The 27554-nt window shown below is 41.3% G+C and overlaps 1 protein-coding gene across 1 annotated transcript; it reads right to left on the bottom strand.

The window, feature by feature from the left end:
* Positions 1-85: 85 nt before the first annotated feature.
* On the bottom strand, positions 86-27293 carry otogl (otogelin-like). The gene is made up of 57 exons (XM_075470974.1): positions 27221-27293; positions 26288-26330; positions 25893-25971; positions 25589-25667; positions 25413-25505; positions 24065-24219; positions 23263-23384; positions 22918-23123; positions 22255-22379; positions 22014-22120; positions 21799-21905; positions 21537-21662; positions 21342-21450; positions 21218-21264; positions 20974-21119; positions 19140-19266; positions 18813-18990; positions 18612-18736; positions 18185-18394; positions 17835-18003; positions 17638-17712; positions 17385-17428; positions 16999-17164; positions 15767-15874; positions 15336-15474; positions 14625-14759; positions 14303-14449; positions 14096-14215; positions 13767-13883; positions 11687-11843; positions 11509-11535; positions 11221-11400; positions 10864-11142; positions 10120-10237; positions 9949-10028; positions 9051-9811; positions 8593-8770; positions 8356-8498; positions 8242-8265; positions 8025-8117; positions 7744-7933; positions 7247-7464; positions 6717-6858; positions 6442-6627; positions 6096-6308; positions 5803-5907; positions 5613-5720; positions 5414-5515; positions 5232-5336; positions 5019-5059; positions 4865-4928; positions 4528-4706; positions 4271-4375; positions 4072-4191; positions 2527-2572; positions 634-713; positions 86-509 (listed from the first exon to the last, which is right to left on the bottom strand). The coding sequence occupies exons 1-57, from the start codon at positions 27291-27293 to the stop codon at positions 309-311; spliced, it is 7722 nt and encodes a 2573-aa protein (XP_075327089.1). The 3' UTR covers positions 86-308.
* Positions 27294-27554: the final 261 nt, after the last annotated feature.

The following is a 27554-nucleotide window of genomic DNA, read 5'->3' on the forward strand; positions in this document are numbered from 1 at the left end:
ACAGAATATCAACTGTTAACATACAATAGGATAAATAGCCAGAAGAGTCATCATTTGAAAGCATAAGAAAACTGATTTGGCACAGCAGATTTAGAAGAATCAAAACTACACAGAAACAATCTTCCACTGACACCAGTATTTTCGGTATCTTGTGGTTACAACTATGAAGTTCAGTGTTGTAAATTGTGCTATTGTGACAAAATGAAACATGGCTGCTTTTCATGCTTTTCCGTTAGTAGAATAAGCCCCATTCTCACCCTTTTTTTCCTCTTAATTTGTCAGACCCCATAACCTCATTTCTAGCTGGTTTAGTTCCACTGGCAAGAACAGTCCAGGGGTTCCTGGAAGCTATACTCCACAACTGTGGCATTGCGAGAGCAGTAGAGTGTGACGGTGCGGGTTTGCAGTCCACTCTCACGGCAGCACTTACAGAACCTGGCGTGACTGTTGATGTTAAAGTTAAAAATGGTGGCAGATGGACATTTCCCATCGCAAGAGTAAACTGTTACCTGTAAGAGGAGCGGCACAGGATAAGGATACTAGCGGATGCATGATTGTAATTATCAAGATATTTTTAAAGCCAGCAATGAATCCCTTTCATTCTAGTCCTGCATGCAAACGTTTGTCTCTTACCGGCGCATTGCTCCTGCAGTCATCTTTTCTGATGGTAGTTCGAATGGCCACACGTTTACATGTCTTGCCATCCTCTTTACCTGCACATGTACCAGCAGAATTGAAATTAACACACAAAGTAGCACTAAGGAAGATCTCTATAAAAACACAGAAACAACAGGAACATCGAAGTAATTATATATCACCACCAATAACTTTATTTGTATTTCTCTTATTATATTATGATTTGTGTTTCCTGACACGTTGAAAAAAAAAACCTGTCTAATCGAAAAACATATCTGTATCCCTAACACGTCATACTTTTTAACAGATGAGTATAAAAAACATCTACAAAAAACATCCACAGAGAAATGTAAACGCACACACTGGCAGTCATATTCTCACAAATCGTGACCTGTCACTCACACACTCTGAGATGTCTTCTGAGAAGTGCTCTTTGTTGAACAGCAGTAAGAAGTTTGCTTTGATTGACAGTTGGATGATGGAGAGGGGAGCACATGTTTCCCAGCAGAGATCCTCTTAATGGCAACTGATCTAAACTTAACCTAGCTTCTAAACCCATCAAAGTTAGCTGAATAAAATCTGTGCAGACCTAGGAATGTATGAGAAGAGTAGATGATTGCCACGTGTTTAACACTTGAGCTTAAACTGCGTTACAAGTGCTGAAACTTTGATTTGATAAAGGCTTTTCTTTATTTTAAATGGTGTTTTGAGAGTGACCCAATAGACATTCAAGAGATAAGACAAAAACAGAAAAACAGAAACACACACACTCACACTCACAAAAAGTTTGAAAGTACAAATAAATGAGTGACTGAGATGCCAAAGAATGGTTATAAGTGGAATAGTGCAAAGTGGTGATACCTGTGTCACAGTTAGTACTACCAGTGGGCGTTATGGGGTTAATGGTAAATGGTAACACCCCAACTCCAGAACCTGGGAGCATCATTGGGGCCACAGCCGTCCGGTTCAAATAGCGTCAGAAGAGCACAAATTTACGTTTTGTTGAAAAAAACACAGTTTTATGTCACACACAAACATACAGAGGACAGAATCAGTGCAGCTGGCAAGCACATGGATTGCACTTCTTTTGAGGTCGCTGTGGTCAGCCAGCCAAGGAACACTGTTTCTTTTTTTGGGGGCTTTTTTATGCCTTTAATAGATAGGGCAGTTGGAGAGAGACAGGAAGCAGGGGGCAGAGAGAGGGGGAAGACATGCAGCAAAGGGCCATCCAGTGCGGGACTCGAACCGGGGCCAGCTGCAGCAAGGACTGTAGCCTCTGTACATGGGGCGGCTGCTTAACCCACTACACCACCGACCGCACCGGAACACTGTTTCTTGATGTACTACCAAGCTCTGCGGGGCAAACTCTAACCCCTGCACCATTTCACATCCTGATTGGTAAAAACGCTCACCGAAGAGCAGCCCAGTTGGTGAAACTGCAAGGACACTGGTAAAGCAGGCAAGCGGGTGAGGGTGCAATGCTGAATCCAACGGAGGGAAGATGTCACCACTGTTTATTAAAGGTTTAATCCACCCAAAGTACTAAAGTTCGACATCTTTTTGCAGACAAATCATCATCATTTAGGTCTTGTCATTTCATTGTATTTTATTATTATTATTATTATTATTCTTTTATTGCTACCACTTATAGTTCTTCTCACTGAACTGTGCTGCAACTTGAAAATGTCAGCAGAGGATTCCAAGGACACCTGAGGAAGCCAGGGATTTTGAAATGTAGTCATAGCCCACCAGGCTTCATCTCCACCTTCTACAAAAGGCCACACACCCGACCATTCAGCCAGAAAGCCCAGCCACTGCCAGGCAACAAAGCGCTTGCCCCTCTAATCAGCCGCTCAAAGCATTATGAGTAAAATAAACTTGGAGACTCACATGTTCTGCAGCAACCATCCACATAGCTCTGAACAACACCCCCACTCTGAAACAAAGAATAGGATGGGAAACAAATGTTTGTTGGATACATATTTTAAAGGAAACTTTGAAGAGCCCATACATAATTTGGGTGTACCAACAAATAAGTCACTAATTAAAATTTTGAACTGGAAAAGTTGTTAGATAAATAAAACCCCTAAAGAGGTTGAGTTGTTGTGTAAAATGTATATAAAAACAATATGCAATCATTTGTAAATCGCATAAACCAATACTTCATTCACAAAAAACATAGAAAACGTAAATTGTTTAAAATGAAACATTTGACTTTTATCAAAAATATCGGTTCATCTTGAATTTGATAGCAACAACACGTCATGTTTACCTCTGTGTAGCATCCCCTCATTCTATAACTAGTCTGTAAATATCTGGGAACCGAGGAGACCAGTTGTTGGACATTTGGGAGAAAAGAATGTCACAATCTTGTCTACTACAGAATTCCAGCTGCCCAACAGTCCTGGGTCCTCTGTTGTATTTTGGGTTTCATGATGCAACAAACGTTTTCAATAGGTGAAAGATCTGGACTTCAAGCAGGCCACTCAAGCACCCAAACTACTACTTCTACTACGAAGCCATGATGTTGCAATAGTTGCAGTATGTACATGTATTATCTTACTGAAATAGACGAGGCTTTCCCTGAAAAATATGTTGCCTGGATAAAACCTGTATATACCTTTTAACATTGATGACACCTTTCCGGTTGTGTAACTTGCCAGTCCAATGGTCACTAATGAACCCCCATACCAGCAGAGATGCAGGTTTTCAAACTGAGTGACCTTATCAGCACTCAGTTCGAAAGTTAGATGGTCCCTCTCCACTTTAGTTTGGAGGATGTGGCAGCACATGCAGCCATTTCCATGACAGATTCACTCCTGTTTTTAATGCAGTGCCACCTGAGGGCTCAAAGATAAGGGAAATTCATTATTGATTTTCGGCTGTGTTCTTTGTGCGCAAAGAAGTGTGATGTAAGCTGGATCTGTTGTATGGTGTTATGTACTGTAGATGATGGAACATTCAAAGTCAATAAGCACAATTTATCCTGAGCAACGTTATTCAGAAATTGTTCCATGATTTGTCGACACAGTTTCTGGCACATTGCCTAACCTCTGCCTATCTTTATTTCGGAGAGACTGCCTCTCTAAGGTGCACTTTTTTATGCCCAATGATGCTACTGACCTGTTGCCAATTGACCTTATTAGTTGCAGCATTTTCTTCAAGCAATGTTTTTTCATTACCACTTACTTTTCCAGTCTTTTGTCTGCATGGTCCCAAGCTTTTTGAGATTTGTTGCCCCATCAAAGTCAAATGTCTGACTTTAAACATTTGATATGTTTTCTATGTTTTACTGTGATTAAACTATTAGTCTATAAAATTTGCAAATCATTGCATTCTGTTTTTATTCACATTTTACACAACATCCCATTGGGGTTGTATTTATCAAATGCTCCACTGAACCTGGCATCGAGCTAGTCATTTAGAAGTCCTAACCTGAACACATTCTGTATCATTGAAAGGAGGGCAAACCACCCCAGAAGCAAGTATCACTGCTCCCACTGCTGTCTCCATGCAGTCATAACGCGTACAGTTCTCCACCCAGGAGCTCCCTGCCTGCACACACAATGAGACTTATGAGAGCTTGAAAAGGGGATCCTTGAGCACATGTGGATGTGGATCTGGTTGTTCTCACAGTGAAAAGCTCTGCAGTCCCATTTTCATTGGTGAAAGTACAGGAGATATTTTTACAGGAGCCACAGCACACCTGAGGGTCTGTGGATGGTACGTACACCTGGTGCTAAAACAAGAAGTGAATCCAAACACAAACAGTGACACAGAGACACAGCGTAGAGTATTACAGGGCCAGATGAGGTGTAAAAGTCTCAGTTGAGATAATATCACTATAACACAGTTCATATTAATGTGATCTTTTATTTGCTGAATACATACTGATCCACATTTTTGAGAGCAGTTGACAGAAGAGATCTCCATGGCATAGAAGCCAGAGAGAGGATCCTTGTGATGCAGGCATTGTACAGTGTAGCACAGCTCTGCCTCAAAGTACTGAACCAGAGACTGGCCTGGGCCCAGCACTGTAACTCCTTGGAAAAGACACACCTCAGCTTTTTCTACACATGAACACACAGACATGGAATTGATTACACATCTAGTGACATTTATGAAAATTATGAAGGCAACAGGCAGTGGGGACTCTGAAAAGTAGGTAAACTCCACTGTGACACTATTATCAGGGGTTTCTGTACTTTAAAAAATTAGTTAGACGTACGACATGTGTGCTGAGGGCAGCCACAGTTGGTGCTGCTGTCTGGAACTTCCACCAGCACCTCCCCCTGAGAGAAAACAAAGTGCTGACTTAACTGAATGTGCTCACAAAAACATGATTAGACAATGACTTCTGATGCAGCTTTTTGCTGACTTACCACCAGACATATGGGGAGAGTGCTGTCCTCACATTGGCATTCTGGGCATGGGAGTAAGAGAATTAAAGAGAAAAGTAGTGTGAAACTTATGTAAGTGCGTGACAAGCATGAACAACTTTTGAGTTAATTGCAATCATCGACCCATAAGGGATTTGACACCAGTAACAAATGGCATATGAGCATGCGCATGTGCATGTTTTTGAATGTGTGTACCACAGTGATGCTGAGGGCAGCAGTGCCCGGGCACAGCAGTTCGAACCAAAGAAAGACCAGGTGCACAACTCATAGATGATTCGGGGCAAAGGTTAATATCACACACTGCAATACATGAGAGAGAAAAATGATTGAAAGAGACAGATCCAAAGACAAACAGTCACACAAGCCAACACACTTACCACAATGGTACTGCGGACAGCAGCTACTGGTGGTGTTTAGATCCACAGCCAGAATTTCTCCATATGAGCAAGTTGGAATGGGCTCAATACATGACTCACAAACTGTTTAGACCGAAAAAGAAACAATTTACCAAATGGCAACTTTCAAATCACAGATTTATAGTTTAATCCTGAGCCGTGTTCGCGAATTAAAACTTACTACACAGATAAGAGTAGCAGCAGGATTTCTGACCCCTGACTTCAACAAGGAACTGATCTTCTCTGCAGTCAGGGGCAGAGACAGGAGGACATGCCATGGGGTCACACTCTGAGGAAAACCATTGAAAGTTTAACTGATCCGTCAAATATAAAATATAGTTAAAAAGGTCTGCATTAGAGTTTCTTCTTACCACATCGGTACTCTGGACAACAGGACAGAGCACTGTAACCAATCACTAGCCTGTTGCCATTGTCACAAGGTGGAGCTTCACTGTCACAGATGGTCATGTTGCACTCTGGCAAGTAGTGGAGGACGGAAAAGTACAGTGGAAGAAATGGGAAGTATTGGTAAAACATAATCAATAAGTGATAATACTATAAGGATTAAGTCTTATACACAGAGTAAAAAAATTAAGTATTAAGCATTATTTCTCAAGTTCGTATCGAGGATGTTTAATTTGCTTGCCTGAAACATTGAACTCACCACAGATCTTCTTTGGGCAACAGGCACCTTCTTCCACCACATCCAGCACATACTCCCCCTCCCTCTCACACAGTGGTATGGGGACAGTGCTGCAGTCCGGTTCAACGGCTACCACTGATCCATTCTCCATACACTTGTACAGACAGCAACCACGAGCAGAGCCATTCCACACCTCCCCCGGGGCGTGAGGGTTACCTTCATTATCTGTGCATACTGGATATACCAGAACCAAGTAAATACAGTAACGTTATGATACAGAGATATAAGAAGAAATATAAAGCACAGAACGTATACAAAATCTCAGACGGTGCAGCCTTCATCACAAAAGAACATAATTGGTACTCACCACAACGATCCTCAGTTACACAGAAAGGAGAGTCAGCGCGGTGCAGGATGGTTCCACTGCGGCACACACACTCCTCTCTGATGAAAGAGCAGGTAGTTTCTTCATAGTACTCTCTGTTCAAACATGTGCGGCTGGTGCAGGTGCTCACACAAGGCTGATACTCCTTACCAGGGGGACAACGTAAGGCTACAAGATGACAGACATCGATGAGCAAATAACATACACAAGCGGGCATATTTGCATATTTGTTATTTATTTGCCACTTGTCTTCTTACGGCAGAAATTTTGCCGTCTCCAGTTGATGCAGACTTGATGTGTGTAGCAGACTGCCACATAGGCAGCTAGAAAGTCACACTGGTGATCCTTATAATGCAAATCTCCCGCCCACATGATGTCGCAGAACTGCTCCGGAGGGACCTGCACGTGTTTCTCGTCAATTTATGTTTTTTTGGATCTCAAAATAGACAAGTGTGTAAAATGTCAAAAAAATAATAACATCTAAATTTCCTATTGTCTAGAGTTATGGTTAACTATCCTAATATAATCCTAACCCCCCCTCCCCTATAAACCAAACCTAACTCTCCCACAAATCCTCTCATTTAGGGGGTTGAAACCAGAAAAATGTTTGCCAAGCTGCGCTCCATAAATAAACTGAAAAAGTAAAAAAATAAAATGTCAAAACTGTTGATTAATTGTTCTTGTGATCAACTTATAAATTAGTCAACATTCATTTTCAGATCTTAAATCATGACAAAGTAACTCAACACACGTTCAAGAATCAGGTGTGTGCAATGCTCAAAGATACCTTGCCATGACATGGTGTGAAGGCCCTTTGGCGAAGCATAGAGAGACAGGTGGAGCAGTCCCCGATGGTGCAATTGTCTCCGACCCTACGCGTGTGTTCGGTCTCATCTGTGGTGTACACTCTCCACGCCTGCAGGAAGAGCGTCATGTCTCCAACCTCTCTGACCACTGTGCCGTTGGGAAGCTTCAGGTCATCTTCTGGGTTCCCATCACAGCAACCTGGCAGAGTGAGATAGGTTTTCGGCATAGATGTCAATGCGGGTTAAGTTGCTACTAGGCAGTGAACAAGACTAATGTAAAGTGAAATAATGTCTGTCTAAAACTGCCTAATGGAACCAAATGGCTCTTAACATTTCAAACTGTCATATCCCATAATGGAACAAGTCACAGTGATGCTGCACTGGAGACATTAAGCTTTTTTGCTGCTGAAAGATGACACCTAGGTAAATGTGGTGTGTCACAGGTGGTGTTTATGGGTGCATGTCTATGTGGACTCACCACACAGGCCGCGAGTAGGCACAGATGCGTTACTAGGAGCAATGTACTGCAGCACCATAATCCCCGTGCTATGATACCACTGTATGCTGACCCTGCCAGGTGTGTGGATCAGGTACATGCTGCCTGTGTCTTCCACATAAAGGGAGTGACGTGAGAATGGAAGCTTTGCAGGTCTGTAGTTTACTGTCACCTAGAAACACATCAAATGTAATTAACCACCTTATATATGTGGGGAAAGTTAAATAGATACTTGTTTATCAAAGCAGGTTAAAAGTGGCCACCTTGCGATCAAGTCGGTTGATAATGATTCTGTAGGATGAGGTAGTAATGTTCAGCTTCTTAAAACAAAGACCAGATGTTCCTCCAGTAGGATTCTGCAGGGACCGGACATTAGTGAGAATTGATTGAGCATGCTGATTGAATTCAGCAGCTTCGGACTCCGATGCAAACACAAATATGCAGGAATGAACAGCAGGGAAGGAAAGAAACGGTACTCACAATTCTTCTGATGGAATTCACACTCTATAAAGAAAACAAAAGATTATGCTGACAGCAACTATAAGTGTGTCCTAGATCAAGATACAGTACGTGTTTTCCTTCTTTGTATGTTACCTGACTGGTTGGACATTTCTCCACAGTACCAATAATAGTCTCTCTGGGAAGGTTAACCAAGATGTAAGAGCCATTGTCATACAAGGCCACATTATTACCGTCAAACGTGATTACGCGCAGGTCTGACATCACAGTGCAGCGACCTAACACAAGCAAACGCAGATGAGTAATCTGTGTTTACTACCAGCAAAGTAGTAGTTGATAAATTGGGTTATTTAAGTTTCCAACAAAGCTTACATGGGCACTGCCACTGTGGACAGCAGGGGTCTGTGTTGATGAGGATGGGCAGGCCCAACAAACTGCACTGGGGTGGGGTGGTGTTGTAGCGACAGTGGAGGGAGGAGTTGTGAAGAAGCAGCTCTCCATTGAAACAGATCAGCTCAGCACACTCGTCAATACGAAAGGAGAACGGGGGCTGTGAACACAACACATTTTGTTTTAAACGCTTTTTTTCCCCTTTTTTTTTTACATGCCAGAGCTTTCGTAGGTGTCATGCACATGAATTCATGTCAATTCATTAAATATTTGAATTCGGTTGTCAAAAGAACTCACGAGTGTCAGTAAATCAATTCATTTGAATAATCAAGCACACTGTTCGTCTAATTTACTGCATTTTTCGAGTTTAATTCCACAGTTGATGCACCTGTATGTAGCATTTTGTGGCAATTAACTTTAAATACAACAACAATGCTTACCGTGCATGGACTAGTAGGCAAAATGAAAGGAAGTGTGGTTGATGTTTCCACTGTTGTAGGAGAGGTTTCAGGGCTTGTGACTATTTCTGTGCTCACAGGCTCAGTACTTGGCTCGGTGGTTGTAAGAAGCGGGGCTGTGGTGGTTGTCTCTGCTGGTACTGGTAGAGATGTAGTTGTGGATTTGGTGGTGGTTTCTGGTACTGTGGAGGTGGAGGTGGGGGCAGTTGTAATGAAAATGGTAGGGGAAGTCAGAGGAGGTGGAGTGGATGTTTCTGGGGATGGTGTGGTACTAGTTGTGAATGTAGCAGTGGAGGACAAGGTGGTGGAAGTAGTAGTAGTAGTAGGGGATGGAGAAGAAGTGGAGGGGACTGTAGTGGGTGCAGTGGAGGGTGTTGCCACTGTGGTCATCTCAGTCGAGCTAAGAGTGGTTGTCTCTGGAGGGGTGGAGGGAGTGGGAGTGGTAAAAACTATAGTGGTTGGAGGAGATGTGGATGGAGTTGGGGTGACAAGCTCAGTAGTTAATGTTGTGCTGGGAGCAGTGGGAGTGGTGGGTGTAGTTGTTGTAGGCATGACAGTGGTTGAGGAGACGGTTGTTGCTCTCGTAGTTGTGGTGGTAGTAGTTGTTGTAGTTGCTGGCCTTGTGGTAGTAGTGGAAGTCGTAGTAGTGGTGGTCGTTGTTGTAGTTGCTGGTGGAGCTGTAGTAGTTCTGTTGGACCCCGTCACGTATGAAAAGGGTGTTGGAGTTGGGGGAAGCGACACACCTAATGGAAAAGATGGATTTCATAAGCACATACATTCGATCGATTTTAAGAAAGTAATCAAATTTATGAAAATGAGATATTGTATCACTAAAGCATAATTCTCTAGATTTTTAAGACTGAAATCTGGCTGCACTCACAGTCCTCTGTGTAGACACATCTTCTTGTGACTTCATCCAGGACCATGTTCTTGGGACAACGTGGGAAGCAGCCTTCCACGCTGTAACATACAGAAACAATTTCAGTGCCTGGATTGAGCATAGATTATGTTGGCTGTACAATGAATGCCTTTATTGAGCCAAGCCTCTTACGGAGGCAAGAACTGGCAGCGTGTGGCATCTGGATCACTGCACATGTGGACACAAGGGTTCGCACAGGCCTGGTAGCGCCACTCACACATCATACGATAAGGTATTACAAAAGAGCTCTCTGCAAAAAGAGAGGAAACACGCCTGATTAGATAGCAATCGTGTGTGCAATACATTCATGCATGCATGTGCATACAGTGATCCCAAAAACTGCTTGGACATGTAATTTATGCATTTAATAATACAGGTCAACATGATGGCAAATAGTGGCCTAAAGATCTAAAGAACTAAAGATCACTGTTTGAGTGATTTATTGAGCGTTTGATTTACTGATTTATTTAGTATGACTGATTACTGCTTGAGAATATTTGGGCTTGGAATCAACAGGAACAGGTTCTGCAATGGCTGCCATAGTTTTGTAAAATATTTTGTCTCTGTGATGTTGGCTTTTTAAATTTTGGATATAAAATGCCATCACCTCATCATTTTATCCTACTCAACATATGTGTGAAAATTCATGCCCCTCTCTTGACTCCAATTCAACGTATAAGGGACTTGAAAAAATTCCCATGCGATGTTGCTGATATTGCATTTACAAGGATGGGAAGGACTGATGTTTGGATGTATAGCCTTTGTCCACAGCTGTTGCAGAGGTATTGTCACCTAGTTTGCTGACACCTGCTCACACTGTCAAATTATATTTTGGGGCCACTGTATTAATGTTGGACACATGCTTGTGTTTCTGACCCTCCAGAGTGAAGCTGCAGCTCGCTTTGAAGCCCTCTGAGGTGTCGTATCTCTGGGCTCGCGCAGTGTTGCGTGTAAGGGTCAGAAAGACTCCAGGTTGGCTGACGAGCTCAAACGAGGTATAGCCTGGCATAAACAGCCCCTGGTGCTGGATAAAGGTTGCTCTACGACTGAACTCCACCCCTCGACTCCACTGCTCCAGCTGGAGACGGCTGCGTCCTGACACTGCAAGGAAATAGTTTGGTCTCTCTGCAGACTCCAGTGACACCACAGGGACACCTACACAACAGAAGCAAATTTAATTTAATTTACCTAAAAAACAAAAAAGTTTCCTGCGGTGTGAAAGTGGATGCTCACGTGATGTCCTGTCCCTGTGTAGGCCTGCGGTGATCATAAAGTTGAACAGTAGGCCTGGGGCAGGCAGCTGACCAAGTCTCATTCTTACCAGTGGAAAGACTGAGCTGCTGGTGCGATTCGCTCCAAACATGGTGTCATTATAGATAGCACTAACCAAGGAAAATGGGCCATCACCTAGCTCTGTGGGAAAGTGATATAGTGAGACAGGAAGTGGGTGGTAACAAGTCTTCTGGGAATCAAAGTAAGCTCAGAAACTGGAAAAGAAATAAATAATTCACTCATACATACCTTGATTATAGTATTCACAATCATAGGCTGAGAGAGAGAAAAACGGTTCAGAAGTTTTAAAGCTATTCAATTGCACAAATTGATTTGTAAATTTAATGAAAAATAGCAGAATACGGAAAACACAGATTGGACCAGTGTACCGCATTTTATATGTATCTGTCTCTGTGAGCATACTCACGACAGACAGAAGGTGATCTCCAGTGTATTGTGACCCCTTGTTGACAGCATTTGTGTGCATATGCAGCGATGGACGTGCAGAGACACTCACAGTCCCCCCCACGGTTACAGTTGCAAGTGTCTGTCAGGCAGTTCCTATAAAACCAGGCTACATCTACCTGAAGGGTGCCCACACCATGTATGCAGTCACACACACACACACACACACACACACACACACACACACGCGCGCGCGCAAACAATCATGAAGTGAACCAGGCCAAATCTTGCTGGGAGAGGCTGGGGGAGGTCTGGTTTAGGGGGCTGAGTAGTTTTCAATAATTCAGACAGGAAGGATTAATGAGATATCTGGACAAAGAAATTAGGGTCAACCTCTGGAGCAAAAAGTATCAGATGAGCTCCATGACAAACAGGCAAAATGCCTACGCACTCAGTTGGTCTGTCTGCAGGCAAGATTAACTGGAACTCCATTTCCTTACATTGGTTACTATAATGCACAGAAACAGCACACATCATCCCAGCAGCACTTTATTATGCATCATTATAATTCATGAATGATGTGGCAAGCAGATATTGATTAGACAGTGGCTGAAACAACAATGGGTCATTTGAATATTAATAGCCAGATTACTAAAATGACACTCAGTCATGCCAAGATTGTATATTTCTCAGACTGAAGAACAAAGAATCCCAAAAAATCTATGCCAAGGAAAGCTGTAAACATGGACAATCTCATACAAATGATTATGCCACCTATCCTATTCATCCTTGCTCAATCTACACAAATTTGATTTTTAACAGCGTGTGCCAAATGCATAAACACAGATTTAAAAAAAAAAAGCACAGCAGGAACTGTATGTGAATGACTTGTCAAAAACAAATGGACTGTATTTGTAGAAAAATGACAATTCCATTCCGAATTGGATTGTTTTCCTTTAGGAGCGAGAGCTTTGGGAACAGACATGTATAATCAATGGAACTGATAAATGCCATCTGAATTCCGCCACACAGTTTCAGTCTCTCAGTCATTAAATGGAAATGTTTCGCTGATTTTACTGGTTCAAAAAAATAATCTTACAGAAAAGAAGCCTCTTTCCAGTCCTAATTATTTTTGTCCTGTTACCATAGCCTTATAGACCGATGCCCTTTGAGTTTGTTTACACTGTCTTTTCTTCTCTGATCCATACAAAGAAACAAAACTCCAGATAAGAGCGAGGTCAGTGCTGTTGCTCCTTAAGAATGATCAATACTATATCAAGGCTATGCTCTTTTTCGCCACACTATAATTACAAGGATCCAATAATTCAAATAATTCAGCGCAGCTTTTACAGTTCAGAATGACAAACACATATAAATCAGACAAATGTTTAACAATATTGGCTGTTCAGAACACTACCTTAAAGAAACATAATTAAAGTAGGTTAGACCGAGCTGTTCCTCAAAGTAAACTTATCTGTGGTTACTGGAGATCGGAAGCTACTCACCAAACAGAACATGACAAACTAGGAGTAAATCAGATAAAATGCAAATGATTCACTCCTTTGATAACAATGTGAAAATAAGCCATGCTGTTTAAGAACAATGTGTCCCTTTCACTTCTATCAAGTACTCAAGAAAGGTAGAACCAACAACAGAAATCCAAGCTTCAAAGGCAATACACAAGAGAATATTTCAAAAGAAAGATTTGTTCTTGTAATGACAAGAACTGAATCTCCACTGAACTTCTTAGTTTATTCATTTAAATCAACTGAGTGAGAAGCATGCTTAACTTTTAATGGTTAATTGCTCATGAGCATTTCTGTCAACATAAGCATGGCTCCATCTACTGGTGATAAATAGTAATACTATATTGCAATAACACTTGGAAGTGCAAATTTGTGTACTTTAGCATCTCGTGCAGTATTCATTTCTAAGGATAACCTGTTCAATACTCCCCTTCCAGCCCCTACTCTCCTGTTTAAAAAAAGATAACCTTTCTATACCTGCACATTGACATTTGTATGTGTGTGTGTGTGTGTGTGTGTGTGTGTGTGCATGTGGGTCCAATTCAGTTCAGTTCAGTTAACTTCAGAGGTACTTACCACATTGTGACAAGGTGCAAAGACATCGCTGTAGAGGAGAGCACACTCCCTTTTAGCATACGGCTGTCTCCCTAAGTCCCCTTCACACGGTCGCTGAACTACATAGTCACTTTTGCACTAAAACACACAAAGCACACACACAGAAAGCAATCAAGTGTCTGATTACTCTTAAATATCACAGTGGACTCAAGGGGGACAAGGACATAAATCACAGTGCCAACAGGGAGCTGGGGAGGAGTGAGTGAGTGAGCGGGAGTTACACAAAGACAGTGTGAAGACAGAGGCTAGAGGCAGGATCGATACAGGAAAGACGATGAGCTGACTCATACCTGTCCCAAGGCCCAGCTGTCTCCAAAGGTCTGTGCATTATTGACTTCCATGTGACTGGATGTGGTCATATCATTCACCGTCACACTGTCAAAATTTCCACACAGGCCACTGAGGAGGCCCTGGAGGTAAAAATTTAAACCAGCAAGTCATGCTTTTGGATTCCTTTCGTAACACTCTTTATTTCAAACAGTACTTCTTGCTCAGACCTTCCACCGTGGTCCAGCTCTGATGTGTACAGTTGTCTTGCGATCCCAGAGGATGGTCAGATCCTGATTAGGGAAATGGACCACAGAGTAGTAGCCAGCTTTCCACAGCTCAAACTCTGACCCTCGACCAACAACAGTGGAAGGACTCTGAAGCAGGATTACAAAGTAGAGAGCAAACTGATGTTGGCAAAATACACAGAGTTTTAATTTAGCAAACAGATTTTTGACTTAGAAAGAATGGCTTGAATGAAAACCAAAAATGGGATAAGTGTGTAGCAAGCTATGTATATAGAGATAATGAATCTGAGGATGAAATCTGTACTGGATTGCCAGAGTTGTCAGTGAAGTAGATCTTGGTAAGTCCCACGTGAATGACCAGTATTTTAGTACAGACAATGCCGCTTTCATAGCAGTCCTTGTTTTGGGCAACAATGGACACCTCGGTTTGTCCAGCACTCTAGGGAGAGGGGAAGACAAAATAAATTCAAAATTTCCTCTCATCCCTGTCCAACAAACACAACAGAATGCTTTTGTTGCAATGCTAGCATATTAAGACACAGCTTTGACCTGCGTCCCAATTCTTTTCAGGTGTGCACGGTGGCAGGCAGTCTGTTGGGCCTGAACTACAATGTCTGTTCTGCTAATTCTAATTCTATATCCCTGGGAGCGCAGGAGCCCTGGGGTTTGATGTGAACACTGGTTTCTTTGTATCACTTCTAGCTTTGCTCAACATCAGCTGGCATTACTGTAGAGCACACCCTCCTGAACTCACACACACAAACACACTTTAATCTGCTCTAATTAAAAACAACTCTCATCTAAGATTAGAAACAGGCTTGGATCTTCTTTCCTAGATTCAAATCAGTCTTTTCAGCACACAACATATGTCAATCCCACACTTCCCTGATTAATTCTTTCAAAGGCTCTTTGGTAAAACTGAAACCACAAATTTGCCACTAGGAGTAATTTTACTCTTTCACTGTACACAAGAGAATTATACATTTACAGATGCTTGCAGACAGACCCTACTCACTTTAAGCAGGTAGACTTGACAGTCAGAATGGTAGTCGTACTCAAGGCCGTCAAAGGTGTGGTAGTGTCTGTCGCTGTAAATCGTGCATACAGCTGGACACGGGGAGTAGCTGCAGTTAAAGTAGCCACGGTGGCACACACTGAGATGGGCAGGTGCAGAGCAGACAAACAAAAGTGTTGGAGGAGTGTTATTTCATGCACAACATCTACAGGCTTTGCAATATGAAAGATGAGAAGTTTGCATTGCTTACTTTGAGATTCCATAATTTCCCAGAGGGAACCTCCCGAGGGATCAATAAAGTTCTATCTATCTATCTATTCAATGGCTTGCATCCAATTAAAATGAAACATTTTGCTTTGTAGATGAATGAAACTTTCATAGATTAGGTTTCCTCAGTCTATGAAAATAATGAGTGCAGTAATAGCATTTACCATTTGTAACAAGGCGTTTCCACAGTTTGTCCCGGCAGGTATTCAAGTCCGAGCCAGGCACAGGGACAATTCTCTGGATAGTAACACTCCCCCTGGTGCAGCACCAACCTTCATACAGAAAACAAAGGTACAATGTACCCAACTGGCAAGCTCTTAAATCTAATCCCTTCTCTGTGGTTTTGCCAATTAATTGCAATTGATCACAAACTAACACTCGCTTCCAGGCAGCCACAGCCTTGATTGGTGTTAGTTGCTTAAGCTTTATAAATTCAGGAAATCTAATTGAAGACAAAATCTATTTCACCTAAGGCCATCTAACAAATTACATTACACAAGATCACAAAAACTAAGTCTCTCACTCTAACCAGTCATTCACATATGGACACAAAGTCACAGATATAGTCAGAAATAAAGCTTGTAATGCTTTAATGCTCTCAGATTAATGAGTGTCTCTAAAGTTGTGTTTCGAAAATTGTTCCAAAAGATGTTTTGTTAAAGAAGAAGCACGTCTATAAAATTTTCTACAGCTGATAAACAGTACCAGAAAGTTAGGTCCTTAAAAAACACCGATTTAAGAGGTGCATCTGGCCCTTCAGTTGATCTATCTGCTGTTCTGTTTTTGGCTTATATACTGTACTTCCATTTGTGTTTAGACATTTTTCAATAAGTCACTGCATTTATGTCCTTTCTCCTGGTATAATGTATAAAGAAATGATGGCTGGCTTAAGATGCTGCACAGTACTGTATATTGGAAACTTAGAAAGAATGGCTTGAATGAAAACAGTGATGTACAGATGCCATCGAGATGCCAGTGATGTTTATTCAACAGTTCCACAGAACTCTCAGCTGTGAGTGCTGCAGCTGTCTGCAGTAGGGAATACAGGAGCAGGGAAAGGGTGCTCGGATAAGCTCATGCACGTAGTATCATAATCAAGTTTCAACTTAAGTTGGTTTCACAGCTGAATAAAAATCAACTAGCATTGATGTGATTTTTCTTGGGGAACAGTCATTAGAGTTAACTTTTTGCTTTTCTTTTATTGTGTGTTACGTTTCTTTATCATAGAAAATCAAAGCAGCTGCACTCAGACTGTTAGAAAGAAAAGAAAATTTTTGCTTCTGATGAAACACTGATCTTGTGCTTGCATGCAAGAAGCAGCTGCCTGGAAGGTGCATAGTGTTTTATGTTAAAAAAAGAAAGCTCAACACTGAAAGGAAGAAGTTACTAATATTACCCGGGAGGGCAGACACAGCCAGGTATGCACAGTGTGTTGGGTGGGCAGGTGAGGTTCAACATCAGGTTACGGCATGTCAGTGCACAGACCACTCCTCCTCTCTGCTCAGTGCAGCTGTGATACACTTTTCCCTCTGGACAGTCCCCATCTTCTTCACTATCTGGCTCTGCAATAATGAGGCACACACACGCATGCACACATGCAACAAAATCAATTCACTGGTCGCTTTAAACATTCACTGCAACAAGCCAGTCATGGGAAACAAGCTACAGTTGCAGACATGAGACTCTTGATTTCAGCAAGAGGGATATAGCCTGAAACAGCACTTTGTTGTTGAAATGAACAAGAGCAGGAACTGAAGGGAGGGGGGAGTGCAGAGAGGTCACCTTTTTCCTCTGGCTCACACTCCATCTTCCCATTTCTACACAGGCTGGTGGACGAGACAGGAAAGGAGAGAGAAAGAGAGGTGAGTGACTGTGAAAGAGAGTCATGTTATCAAACGTTAGTTTTAGTGCTCTACATCTCATCTAACAATCACTCAAGCTCTTTGCTCCTTTCTAGGATGTGTTGGACAATGTATGAAAGTATGTAATGCTGTAGCGCAGAGATTGGCGTCAGTTATAAAGCCAGCTGACTCACCAAGTGCCAGATGCACTGAAGGTTACTTCCCCTGGCTGTGACACACCACCCATGGAGTAACAGTGACACTGTGACCTGAGGAAAAACTCACTGCATTATTTTGATGGTTCCTCCGTGATATACAGTGTGCTTATGTGTGCTTTTTTCTACCAAAAGGCAACTGATAGCTACTGTAAGGATAGAATATGAGGTCTTACATGTGCAGACAGCGCTGTCGCACATCATCATAGTAGCTGCCATCTGTACAGCCACACCCTTCTGCACATTCATTGGGGTCACATGTTTCAGTGCTTGACAGTACACGACAGGACCGACCACAGGACGACACACATGAGTGGTACTGCATACCTCCAAGACACACCACCCCTGTACATCCAAAACAAAAAGTAATACAATTCACACAGTACACCACAATTCTAATCTATTCGACCAGGGTGTGCCTCAAAATATATTCAATAAAATTAGCTTTGATGCACATAATGATGTAATAAAAAATTTGGAATTAAAAGCAAAAAAAAAAAGCAATCCAAAAGGCAGAGACACTCACCACACTCAGACACTTGCGATCTGAAATTAATGTCAACTCCATGTTTGGAGCAGAGGTAGGTGTAGTGAGCCAGTGTAGTGCAGAGACAGCTACTCCCACAACGACAGGCCTGGTAGCGGCACTGCTGCTGGTAGAAGTTTGGACTGATGTAGCCATGACACGGAGCAAACAAACTCCCCAAAAGCACCTCACACTGGGATGCATAAAATACTGGAACACATACACACACAAAAAAAGATTTGTAATTATGATTTTACCAAACTAAAACAGCTTTAAATTTTACAGTGCATCCCAGAAATCAGTAACATTGGCATGTATTGTGCAGTCTGCACAGGAGTTCACATTTATATCAAAACCAACAACATTTACTCTGATATGAGGCATGGCATAGTAGTATATCCAAAAAAGTTACAACAATTATTATTACCATTGTGCTGGTTCATCTCACATGGGTCTATAATGGGCAGATTAACTGGAGCAACACAAGCAGATGACACCTTCCAAGCATTGGCATGAAGCTGAGGAGTGCCCTCTATCATACCTGCTGGAGACCTGCACACACACAAATACTGTCAGGAAATAAAAGACGTTTTTAACATTGACCTATGAGTGAGAGGTACTCCCTTACAGGAAATCGTCTCGTAGATTTCCATTGTAGGTTCCACAAAGGCCCAACGTCTGTCCACGCCACTGGCTGTCCAGCTGCACATAGACCCGCCCCCCTTGACCATCATAATGCAGCCTCAGACCGATCCCCGTCTTCAGCTGTATAAACATAGAGGTAAGCCGGCGCACCTCAACTGCATCTAAATATCCACAGAAAACCACATGTATTAAATTACTTCATAGTTCAGTCTTTGCGCCAAAATATGTATTTGAGGATTTATTTCAGTGCGTTCTGTCCCAATTTTATGTAAACGTGTTATGCTTCATTTGATGCTTTTGTGATTTCTACCATCAACATAGGGCAGGGCAGGTGCTGGGTTGACACCGATTATCACCTCCCCCTCTCTTGTCATGGTGATCTGATGACTTACATCTTCATCCAACACCACTGTCACTGACTGAATACACACCTGCTGCTGTTGATAAAGAACATACAGAAGGGCCAGTTATGACAAATAGGATTAGATTATATAACATAACTTATTATGCTCCTGTGCAATATCACTTAAAATGTTAAATTATTAAAGTTCCTATGAAACCAAATTAAATATTTAGGTGTTCCTTTTACGATCTGCCTAGCTCTACACATCATCTACACCATCTGCATTTTTCAGAGCCTGTAATCTATTGGGGAAACCTTTCTCATTGTCTATCTGCATGCCTGCACCACACCTCCACATGGACAAATAACAAAGAAATATTATTGTAAATCTTTACAAATATGGAAAAAGATACAGAACCAATGAACAATCAGAGTAAACAGAATGTTTACATTGCATCAGTAATCAAGAGGTACACATTAAATCCCATTACCACTCATATCTGCAGCGACATTCTGAAATTGAAACCACAAACAGCGCAGTCTAGTGTAAAAAAAAAAACAGATGGGCAAGTCCTGCAGACTTGGCAGAGTGATCAATGCAAAATATCAATGCACTGACTTTCTGTAACAGCTCAGACAGTTTGAACAATACTTCATGACATCCACCCCTGTGAACGTAATCCAAGAAAGAAAAATAGATCATTGTCAGCACAAAACAGCAGATTAAACTGATAAAGAGCACAAAGAGAAGTCCATTGAATATTACAAGTACATACTTTTGTTACTTTTGCATACTTTGATATTTGATGAGAATGAGATCAGCATTTTCAGCTCAGATGGCCAAGCATGTTTGGTATGAAACCTGGCCAGGACTAGCACTGTGAAAAAAAATAGTCCTGACAGTGGGTTACATGCACAGTTGAGTAGAGCTACGGTTACAGGTCAACTGGGTCACTTAACTAGACCAATGTCCCCATCCCACATGTTAAGGAGTAGAATTGAGTTATTAACCCAACTCTGTCTGACGCAGTGACACTGTGGACTGTAAGGAAAAATTGCTCAAGACATTCTGCCTGTTCTAAATTCCTTAATGGAAGATCATCATTACATTAAGTATAACTAAATTCACTGCACAGATGTCTTCAAGTTACTTAAATCATGATTTTGTTAGATGATGCTGCAGTTATGAAATCAGGATTTCATTAGAGCAGAGTGTTTTCATGATCGCTATTTTAATTATTTTAATTGTTAATCTTTTATTAATCTTACTATTTACATTATTTGTCTATAATCTTTATCTATATTTTGAATTGTATCCATTGGTCTCAGAAAATGATTTTCCATTAATTTGTTAAGCACCTTTGTTAAGCACTTTGGATGTTTGAAAGTTCCTATATAAATAGGGTTTGATTTATTGATTGAATCAAGACAGTAAGCATTTTAGAGAGAAAGGACGAGCAACACAACTTCTTAAGCAAAGAGAAGCTAAACAAAATTGTGAAACATTGGTGTGTTTGACGCTAAGGGAAGACTGAGTCTTTCATTAAAAACAGACAAAGCCCTGGAGGAAATGCTCAAAACTGACATTGTAAAATACAAAATCCTATGTATTCATTTTAAGGTTGAAAACAACTAATGTCTTTTTTTTAAACTGATTGAAAAGTGGTGCTATTACTATGAGATGATGACATTTTGAATTATTATTATTGAATTATTCTACATTTATGTCATATTGCACTGCCCACATCTGTTATACTATATACTCTGTATGTCGGTGTGTGTGTGTGTGCTCGTACGCTACCTCTGCACAGGTAGTATACTGCAGCGTGATGGTGAATCTGCTGCTACTGCGGCTTTTTGCTAGGACATACTGACAGGCTCCTGGCTGGAGAAACATCCTGCCATCAAACGTGGTCACAAACACATCCCCTACGACTGAACACTCGGCTAAGAAAGGACAGAGAGACGAAAAAATATATGTATATTTGAATTTTCTGCCTCCTCTTTGAGGTCTTTATGGTATCTTTATGGTAGGGGATTCTCACCTGTGCAGTTATTCTCAGTGCAGTTCCACACTCCTCCCATGCACACACTAAAAGGAAAGTGCAGCAAGTTAACAGCACACTGGATATGTGATACGTTTACCAAAAATTATAGGTTCCCACTCACCAAACACTGCAACCCTGATGAAGAACTTGTCCTTGTACATATGATGTTCCATGGTACACACATGGACACTGAGAAACAGCGATACATGTTCCGTTCTGTAAGATAAGACCTGTGTGGGGGGAGGATTGTTTTCAAGTTCAATAAACTTGGCACATTCAGACAGAAATGACAAGTCATTTTTTTTTTTCTAAATACCATCAGGACAGTAGCATCCGTCCAGACAATGCAGATTCGTTCCAAGACACTCTTTCTCAAACGTACAGGTGGGCGGACAGCAACTGATACAGTCTCTATACACAAAACTCTCCTCACAGCCGTCATCTGTGCACATACAAACACAAGCATGAGTGTGAACTGTTGCCTGAGTAGAAGTTTGCACATTTAACAGAACTTCTGCATCCAGCATGAAGTGAATTTGTGTTTTTACTGACTACGTGGAGCTGCAGAGGAAACTTACTACATGAAGGGAAGCTGTCTCTCCACTCCCTTACGGGATACCCAACGTGTGAGCAGGCTCGAGTGTACTCTACCAAGGCACGACAAAACGTTTCCTCATCATCAGACCTAAGAGAAATAGGAAATGTTTTGGAGAACTTGCTTCCTACACTGTAACTCTTTGATAGAACAGAAGGTTAAAAGTGTCCAGATGTCAATGATCATATTCTAACTTACGCACAAAGGTCAGAGACACAGCTGGCAACAAAGGGATTGGGGTCAATGTTTTCATGACATGACAGAAATGGAAAGAAGAGAAGCGCACTGCATTTCTCTATGGCATCCTGCACATGTTCACAAAAAAATACAGAATGTTATGAATACATAGCATATAATATTTACAATAGTTAGGTATTGCAAAACAAACACTGCCCAATGTCCAATAAATGGACCTTATTTTTTTCATGAAAACACTTACATCCATGTCTGATTCAGACTGGCAGGGCCCGTTAAAGTCTAGATCTACTGAGGGACAAACTCGCTCGTGAGGGAGGTCCACTGCCCAACTGTTACCAAAAATGGCAGGCTCATCTGTCCGAATGCCTGCAACATAAAGTCAACACATTTAAACATACTTATGTAGGTATGCTAAGCAGATATGCATAAATATTAAAAAAAATCTAAGAAAATCATGTATGAAAAGTATATTCATAGCATAATGATGCAGTTTATAAGATGCTAGAAACATAATCAAGAAACATGAATTGGAGGTCTATTAATATAAAGTTGGCCATTATAAGGACAATTGTATGATTGTAAATACTAAATACAATGGGAATGAAACAATAGCAGGTTTACAGCTAAAGTATTTTTTTCCTTTGTCATCTACTGGACAGCATTCTGCCTCAACAAGCAATGGGCCATAGTTCATGTTACTGGCCATTTGAGGAAAGATCCATGCTTCTTCAGCCATTCAAAGCCAAACTATCAGTTCTCCCCTATCCTTCCACTCTCATCTCTACAGTCCCACTGCTACTATAATTGGCCAGAATCAGTGTTGAGTGTATAATCATAATAATTGCAGTGAGTGGGTGCAGAGTGAAGGAATAAGAGGATGAGGGGCCAGTAGAGCCGGTTTTACCGCGAGCAGTGGTGAGGTCATCGCCAGGGATGTGGTTAAAGTTTCCGCACAGGCCGCATGGTGCGCCCTGGTGATCCTCGCTCATCTTTAGGTAGACACCTGAGCCTCCATCCCAGGCCAAAGAGAAGCCAAACACACTCTTCACAAGTAGGTAATCAGCCAGTCGCTCAATAAACACTCCACCTGCAGTCTGAGGCAAGCTTAACCTGACATTTCACAGACACAGAAGAATCCAGAGCATCAGAGACAAAGTCATAACGAACATCATGCTCAAAATACTCTATTGTCATTTAAAGGTGTGAATGGATGAGTTATAAGTAACTGGGTTGCTTTTTCCCTTCACACCTGCGACCGCCCTGGTGGACTTGATATCCAGAGATGTGGATCTCCTCCTCATTTGGGAAGAATAGACTGAGAGCTCTTGGACATGAATACACATTCCCTTCACACATTCTGCTGTTGTGAACCTGAAAAGACATTAATTTGATAGAAGGGAATCAAAGGAGGCGTCGGAGAGGAAAAAGCATGGAAATTCATTAACAAGGATTAACCACAATCTGTAACCCGAGCAAGCATTCTAAAAGGCAATCAACTGCCTGGAAATTCTGCAAGAATGGTTGTGATATGCCCTCTGAATTAGTCCAACAAATCATATTAAATGAGCTGTTATCATGAAACAATGCAAGACAATAGATCCAAAGGAAGGGATGGAAATAGAAACAATTTAGGGACCTTTATTTAAAGAAAGCTTAATAATGAAAACTATATTACAAAGGTTGTAAAATAATTTGTTAGCTGAAAGGATGAGGCGCATGGTCTACTGCATACAGGAATAAGCTGCGTCACGCAAGACCTATTATGTTGATAAGACACAGAAAAACTGGCTGTATGATCACAGTTTCAAATGCAACATTAGGTCATTAAAACAACTAATGTAGGTATAGGTTTTAAGTTTCATAATATGCAGTATGAAGTTAAAAAGCGGCTCCTGTTTCTTAAAGTATTTAGTTTGGCGCATGAAGGAAAATACCACTCAATTTGAGCTTTTTTTAATTGAGCTGTGCAGTGTTTCAGTTTAACAGGAATCATTGCTAAATAGAAAGCGAGTGATTTATTATGTTTACATAAAGATGATTACCAGCCTTACCCATACTGTGTACTGTGGAGTAGCTGAGTGGCAGTCCTGAGCCAGAATATAAGAACAGACTCCAGGGAAGTAGAAATAGATTCCATCAAATGTTTCGTAGTGGTGCTGACCCCACGACCTGCAGATCCCGTCTCTATCCTGGCCCTGGTTTGGTACTGAGAGGAAAATGGGCAATTAATTTGGAAAAACATTCTTGTAAAATGAAGTGGCTCACTTTCATGTGGTGGCACAAATACATTACATTTAATCAGAAACTGACACTTAACTAATTAGAGAGGGCAAGTTACACGTCCCATCTCTGTGATCATCTCCATATCTTTCATCGTATTCTATTCGAGTGAAGGTATGAGTGAAAAATGATGACCTGAATTTTATAAAAGGCCTTTGTTACAGGAAATCCCCAAAGCTGGTCTTGTAAAGATGCTGCCTAAGACTATTGCCAAAATCTGAGGGAGTGGGTGGTGGCTGCAGTGAATCACATCTTAGTGAGTAGCTTATCAGATGAACCAGAATGTTCCAATTAGCACAATTTTCCAGTCTTTTTCAGTATGTTTGATGCGTCTGAGGCCCCCACTGATCTTCAGAATTAGAGTCGCAACTGGAAAGCTTACTAATATTTTGTCGAAAGAAGCTTTGATTATGTAATATTTTACTGTAATTATAGTTTCTAGAAAAGTAGATTTTTATCTCGTCAAAAGTCTCTATCCAAGGATTTAATTTCCAGTCTCAGTTCCATCTCTAAGGAACTTTATTGTTTCTACCATGTGTGTCAACACTAAATTAGTTTCTTGAAATGAATGTCTTAAAAATCATTTTGACCTCAGATCTTCTGATAAACTGTATAAGAAAGCTGTTCAGAATATAGAAACTAGAACCTCCATCACTCAGCCCTTACCCTATTACCTAAGTTCAACTGACTTAATATCTGCATCTCTAGGAGACTCGAGTTTATGTGTGTGTGTGTGTGTGTGTGTGTGTGAGAGAGATTGTGTGTGTGCATGTGAGGCTAGAGCTGAGATAGAGGGTGGTGGATTTGTTTTAACAAAGATAGATAAAAAGGGAAAAAGACTAATGATATTTTAATAATTAATGCTAGAGCGTGCTCAGGTAATTAACGTTTGCTGAATGATTGGGGAGTCTCATACATTCACTCATTCATGTGAACTGAGTGTGTCTCATACTCTGTTATTAAGGAAGTTAATGTTATGAAAACATGCCAAGCAGCTGCATGGTTTGATGCTCGCATGGTCTGAACCAATGTGAGCAGACACACACACACACACACACACACACACACACACAAAAAAAAAAGATATGTATATGTGTGTGTGAGTATTTTATTACTCACTGATCTGGCAGCGGTCTCCCAATGCCTGGAACTGAGCACAGTCACACACACCGCCCTCCTGACACCACCCACCATTAAGGCAGCTGCAGTATTCTGGGAAAGACATGGACAAACTCTGCCTGAATTGTAAGTTCCTGTGAAAGCATCTGGGAATGCTCGATTTGCTGCATATTCACCTGAAGAGGCATCTCTGGCCGTGTAGTTGTGCAAAATGCTGCGTGACAAAGTACCCTCTGACAGCAATGGTCTGTATGTCTTGGAAAACAATAAACAATAGACACTTAGAGCAGTTCCTTCAATAATTCCTAAGCTTTAACAGCATCAGTGGCACAGTTCCTCCGCTGGTTTACCTGCTGCGTTAAGTTAAAAGTTGTGTCAGACTGAGTGGGCGATACGTAAATGTGTTAGTGAGTGTGTCTCATTCTTTACAAAGACAGCTTTGTGCAGGTAAGGGTGTTATGGGTATGTGGGCGCCCTGACCTCCTCTGGTTCTCTTAGGTGTAGTGTACAAACCTCCTCCCCGAGGAGATCCCGTTTCCTCCGAAGTGCATTAGCCCTTCTGCACACACACACAAACATGCACATTAGTGGGAAGAAATAGTCAGAGAGGAAACTTAAGTGCACTTTACACCACTTGAATTCAGACTCCGAGTACTTTTTTTTTTTTTTACAGAAGCCCTCTCACACAAAAGTGCAAGTGGACACACATTCGTTTGCTATCGCGGTCACACACTCTTGAGTAGAAACAGAAAGTGTGCATTTATCGTGGGCTTCTTAAAGGATATCCTTGTGTGTGATTGACCCTTGAGACATCTCAACAATTACTCTTGACCTGTCCCTACACAGATTTGACACAATTTAGTTCCTTCATTTACCTCTGTGATCTTCCCTCTGCCACTGAAAGTCGGCTCTGAGCTCCTAAAAATAAAGTCACACAATCAGCAAAGCAGTTTAATCTGTCAAAACAGATGTGAGTGGCTGATCTAATGTAAAAAAAAATCTTGTTTTTAGCTAAAGGTAGATGCAGAGGTATTCAAGCTTCCAATCTTTTGTGACATGTATGTTTTTTTGGTTTGTTTGTTTGTTTGTTTGTTGGCACAGCTGGATGCCATGCCAGGAAACTGTAATATAGAGGCAGGGAGGGAACACGGTTTTATCAAATTAAAAGTGAATGACTTCTGACATCTAATGTGGATCAACAGAAAGAAAGCTATTCCCAGCAACAGCCTATTCTTAAGCAATTTCTAAAACATCAAGGATCTTGTGACCTACTGATCAAAATCAAATCAAATCAAATTTATTTATATAGCACATTTCATGCACAAACAATTCAAAGTGCTTTACATAAAATAAAAGCATTGCAGCAGGGAGTGGAAGAAGCATTAAAAATACATAAAAGAATATAAAGAGAAATAAATAAAATAATTTAAATGAATTTAAAAACAAGCCACAATCTAGATAAATTAAAAGATACCATGCAGATTTCATGCATAGACACATAAGAAAAGAAATGTTTTTAACCTGGATTTAAAAATGTCTACATTTGGTGAAAGTTTAATCTCCACTGGCAGTTTGTTCCACTTGTTTGCAGCATAACAGCTAAATGCTGCTTCTCCATGTTTAGTCTGGACTCTGAACTGGACCAGCTGACCTGAAAAAGAGACTGGCCTAATACCTGTGGTGCAACATTAAGTCTATATGACATTAAAGTTCAATCATGTGTTTCCTACAAACTCTGTGACAAGAACTGTTGTGGCCTTTTTGATAAGTAAAAAAAAAAAAGATATAAAAGAAAAAGTCAGACTCACCCTCAAATAACAGCAAGTGGGAGATTGAAAACGATATAAGAAGAAATCGTTTCAATGTCCCCTTGACGTTCATCGCAGAGTCCGAAAGGAAGTCCCACCGAAACGTCAACGACACATCTCAACTGCCCAGAGAGGAAAGAGTTTGGGAAGTCTTGGAGGGGAAACACCAGAATGATGCCTGGTCGTACCTGTAAATCCTACCTAGGGGCGACAGCCCCCCCGAGCAGATCACGAGTTGTCCGTCTGCACCTGTGCACGCAGGTAAGCCAGCACTGCTCTCTGTGACAGGAACATCCTCAGTAAGCAAAGGGCTAATTCTGCAGGGTCTGTCACC

The sequence above is a fragment of the Odontesthes bonariensis genome, chromosome 7, assembly GCF_027942865.1.
Source record: "Odontesthes bonariensis isolate fOdoBon6 chromosome 7, fOdoBon6.hap1, whole genome shotgun sequence".
Taxonomy (NCBI): Eukaryota; Metazoa; Chordata; class Actinopteri; order Atheriniformes; family Atherinopsidae; genus Odontesthes; species Odontesthes bonariensis.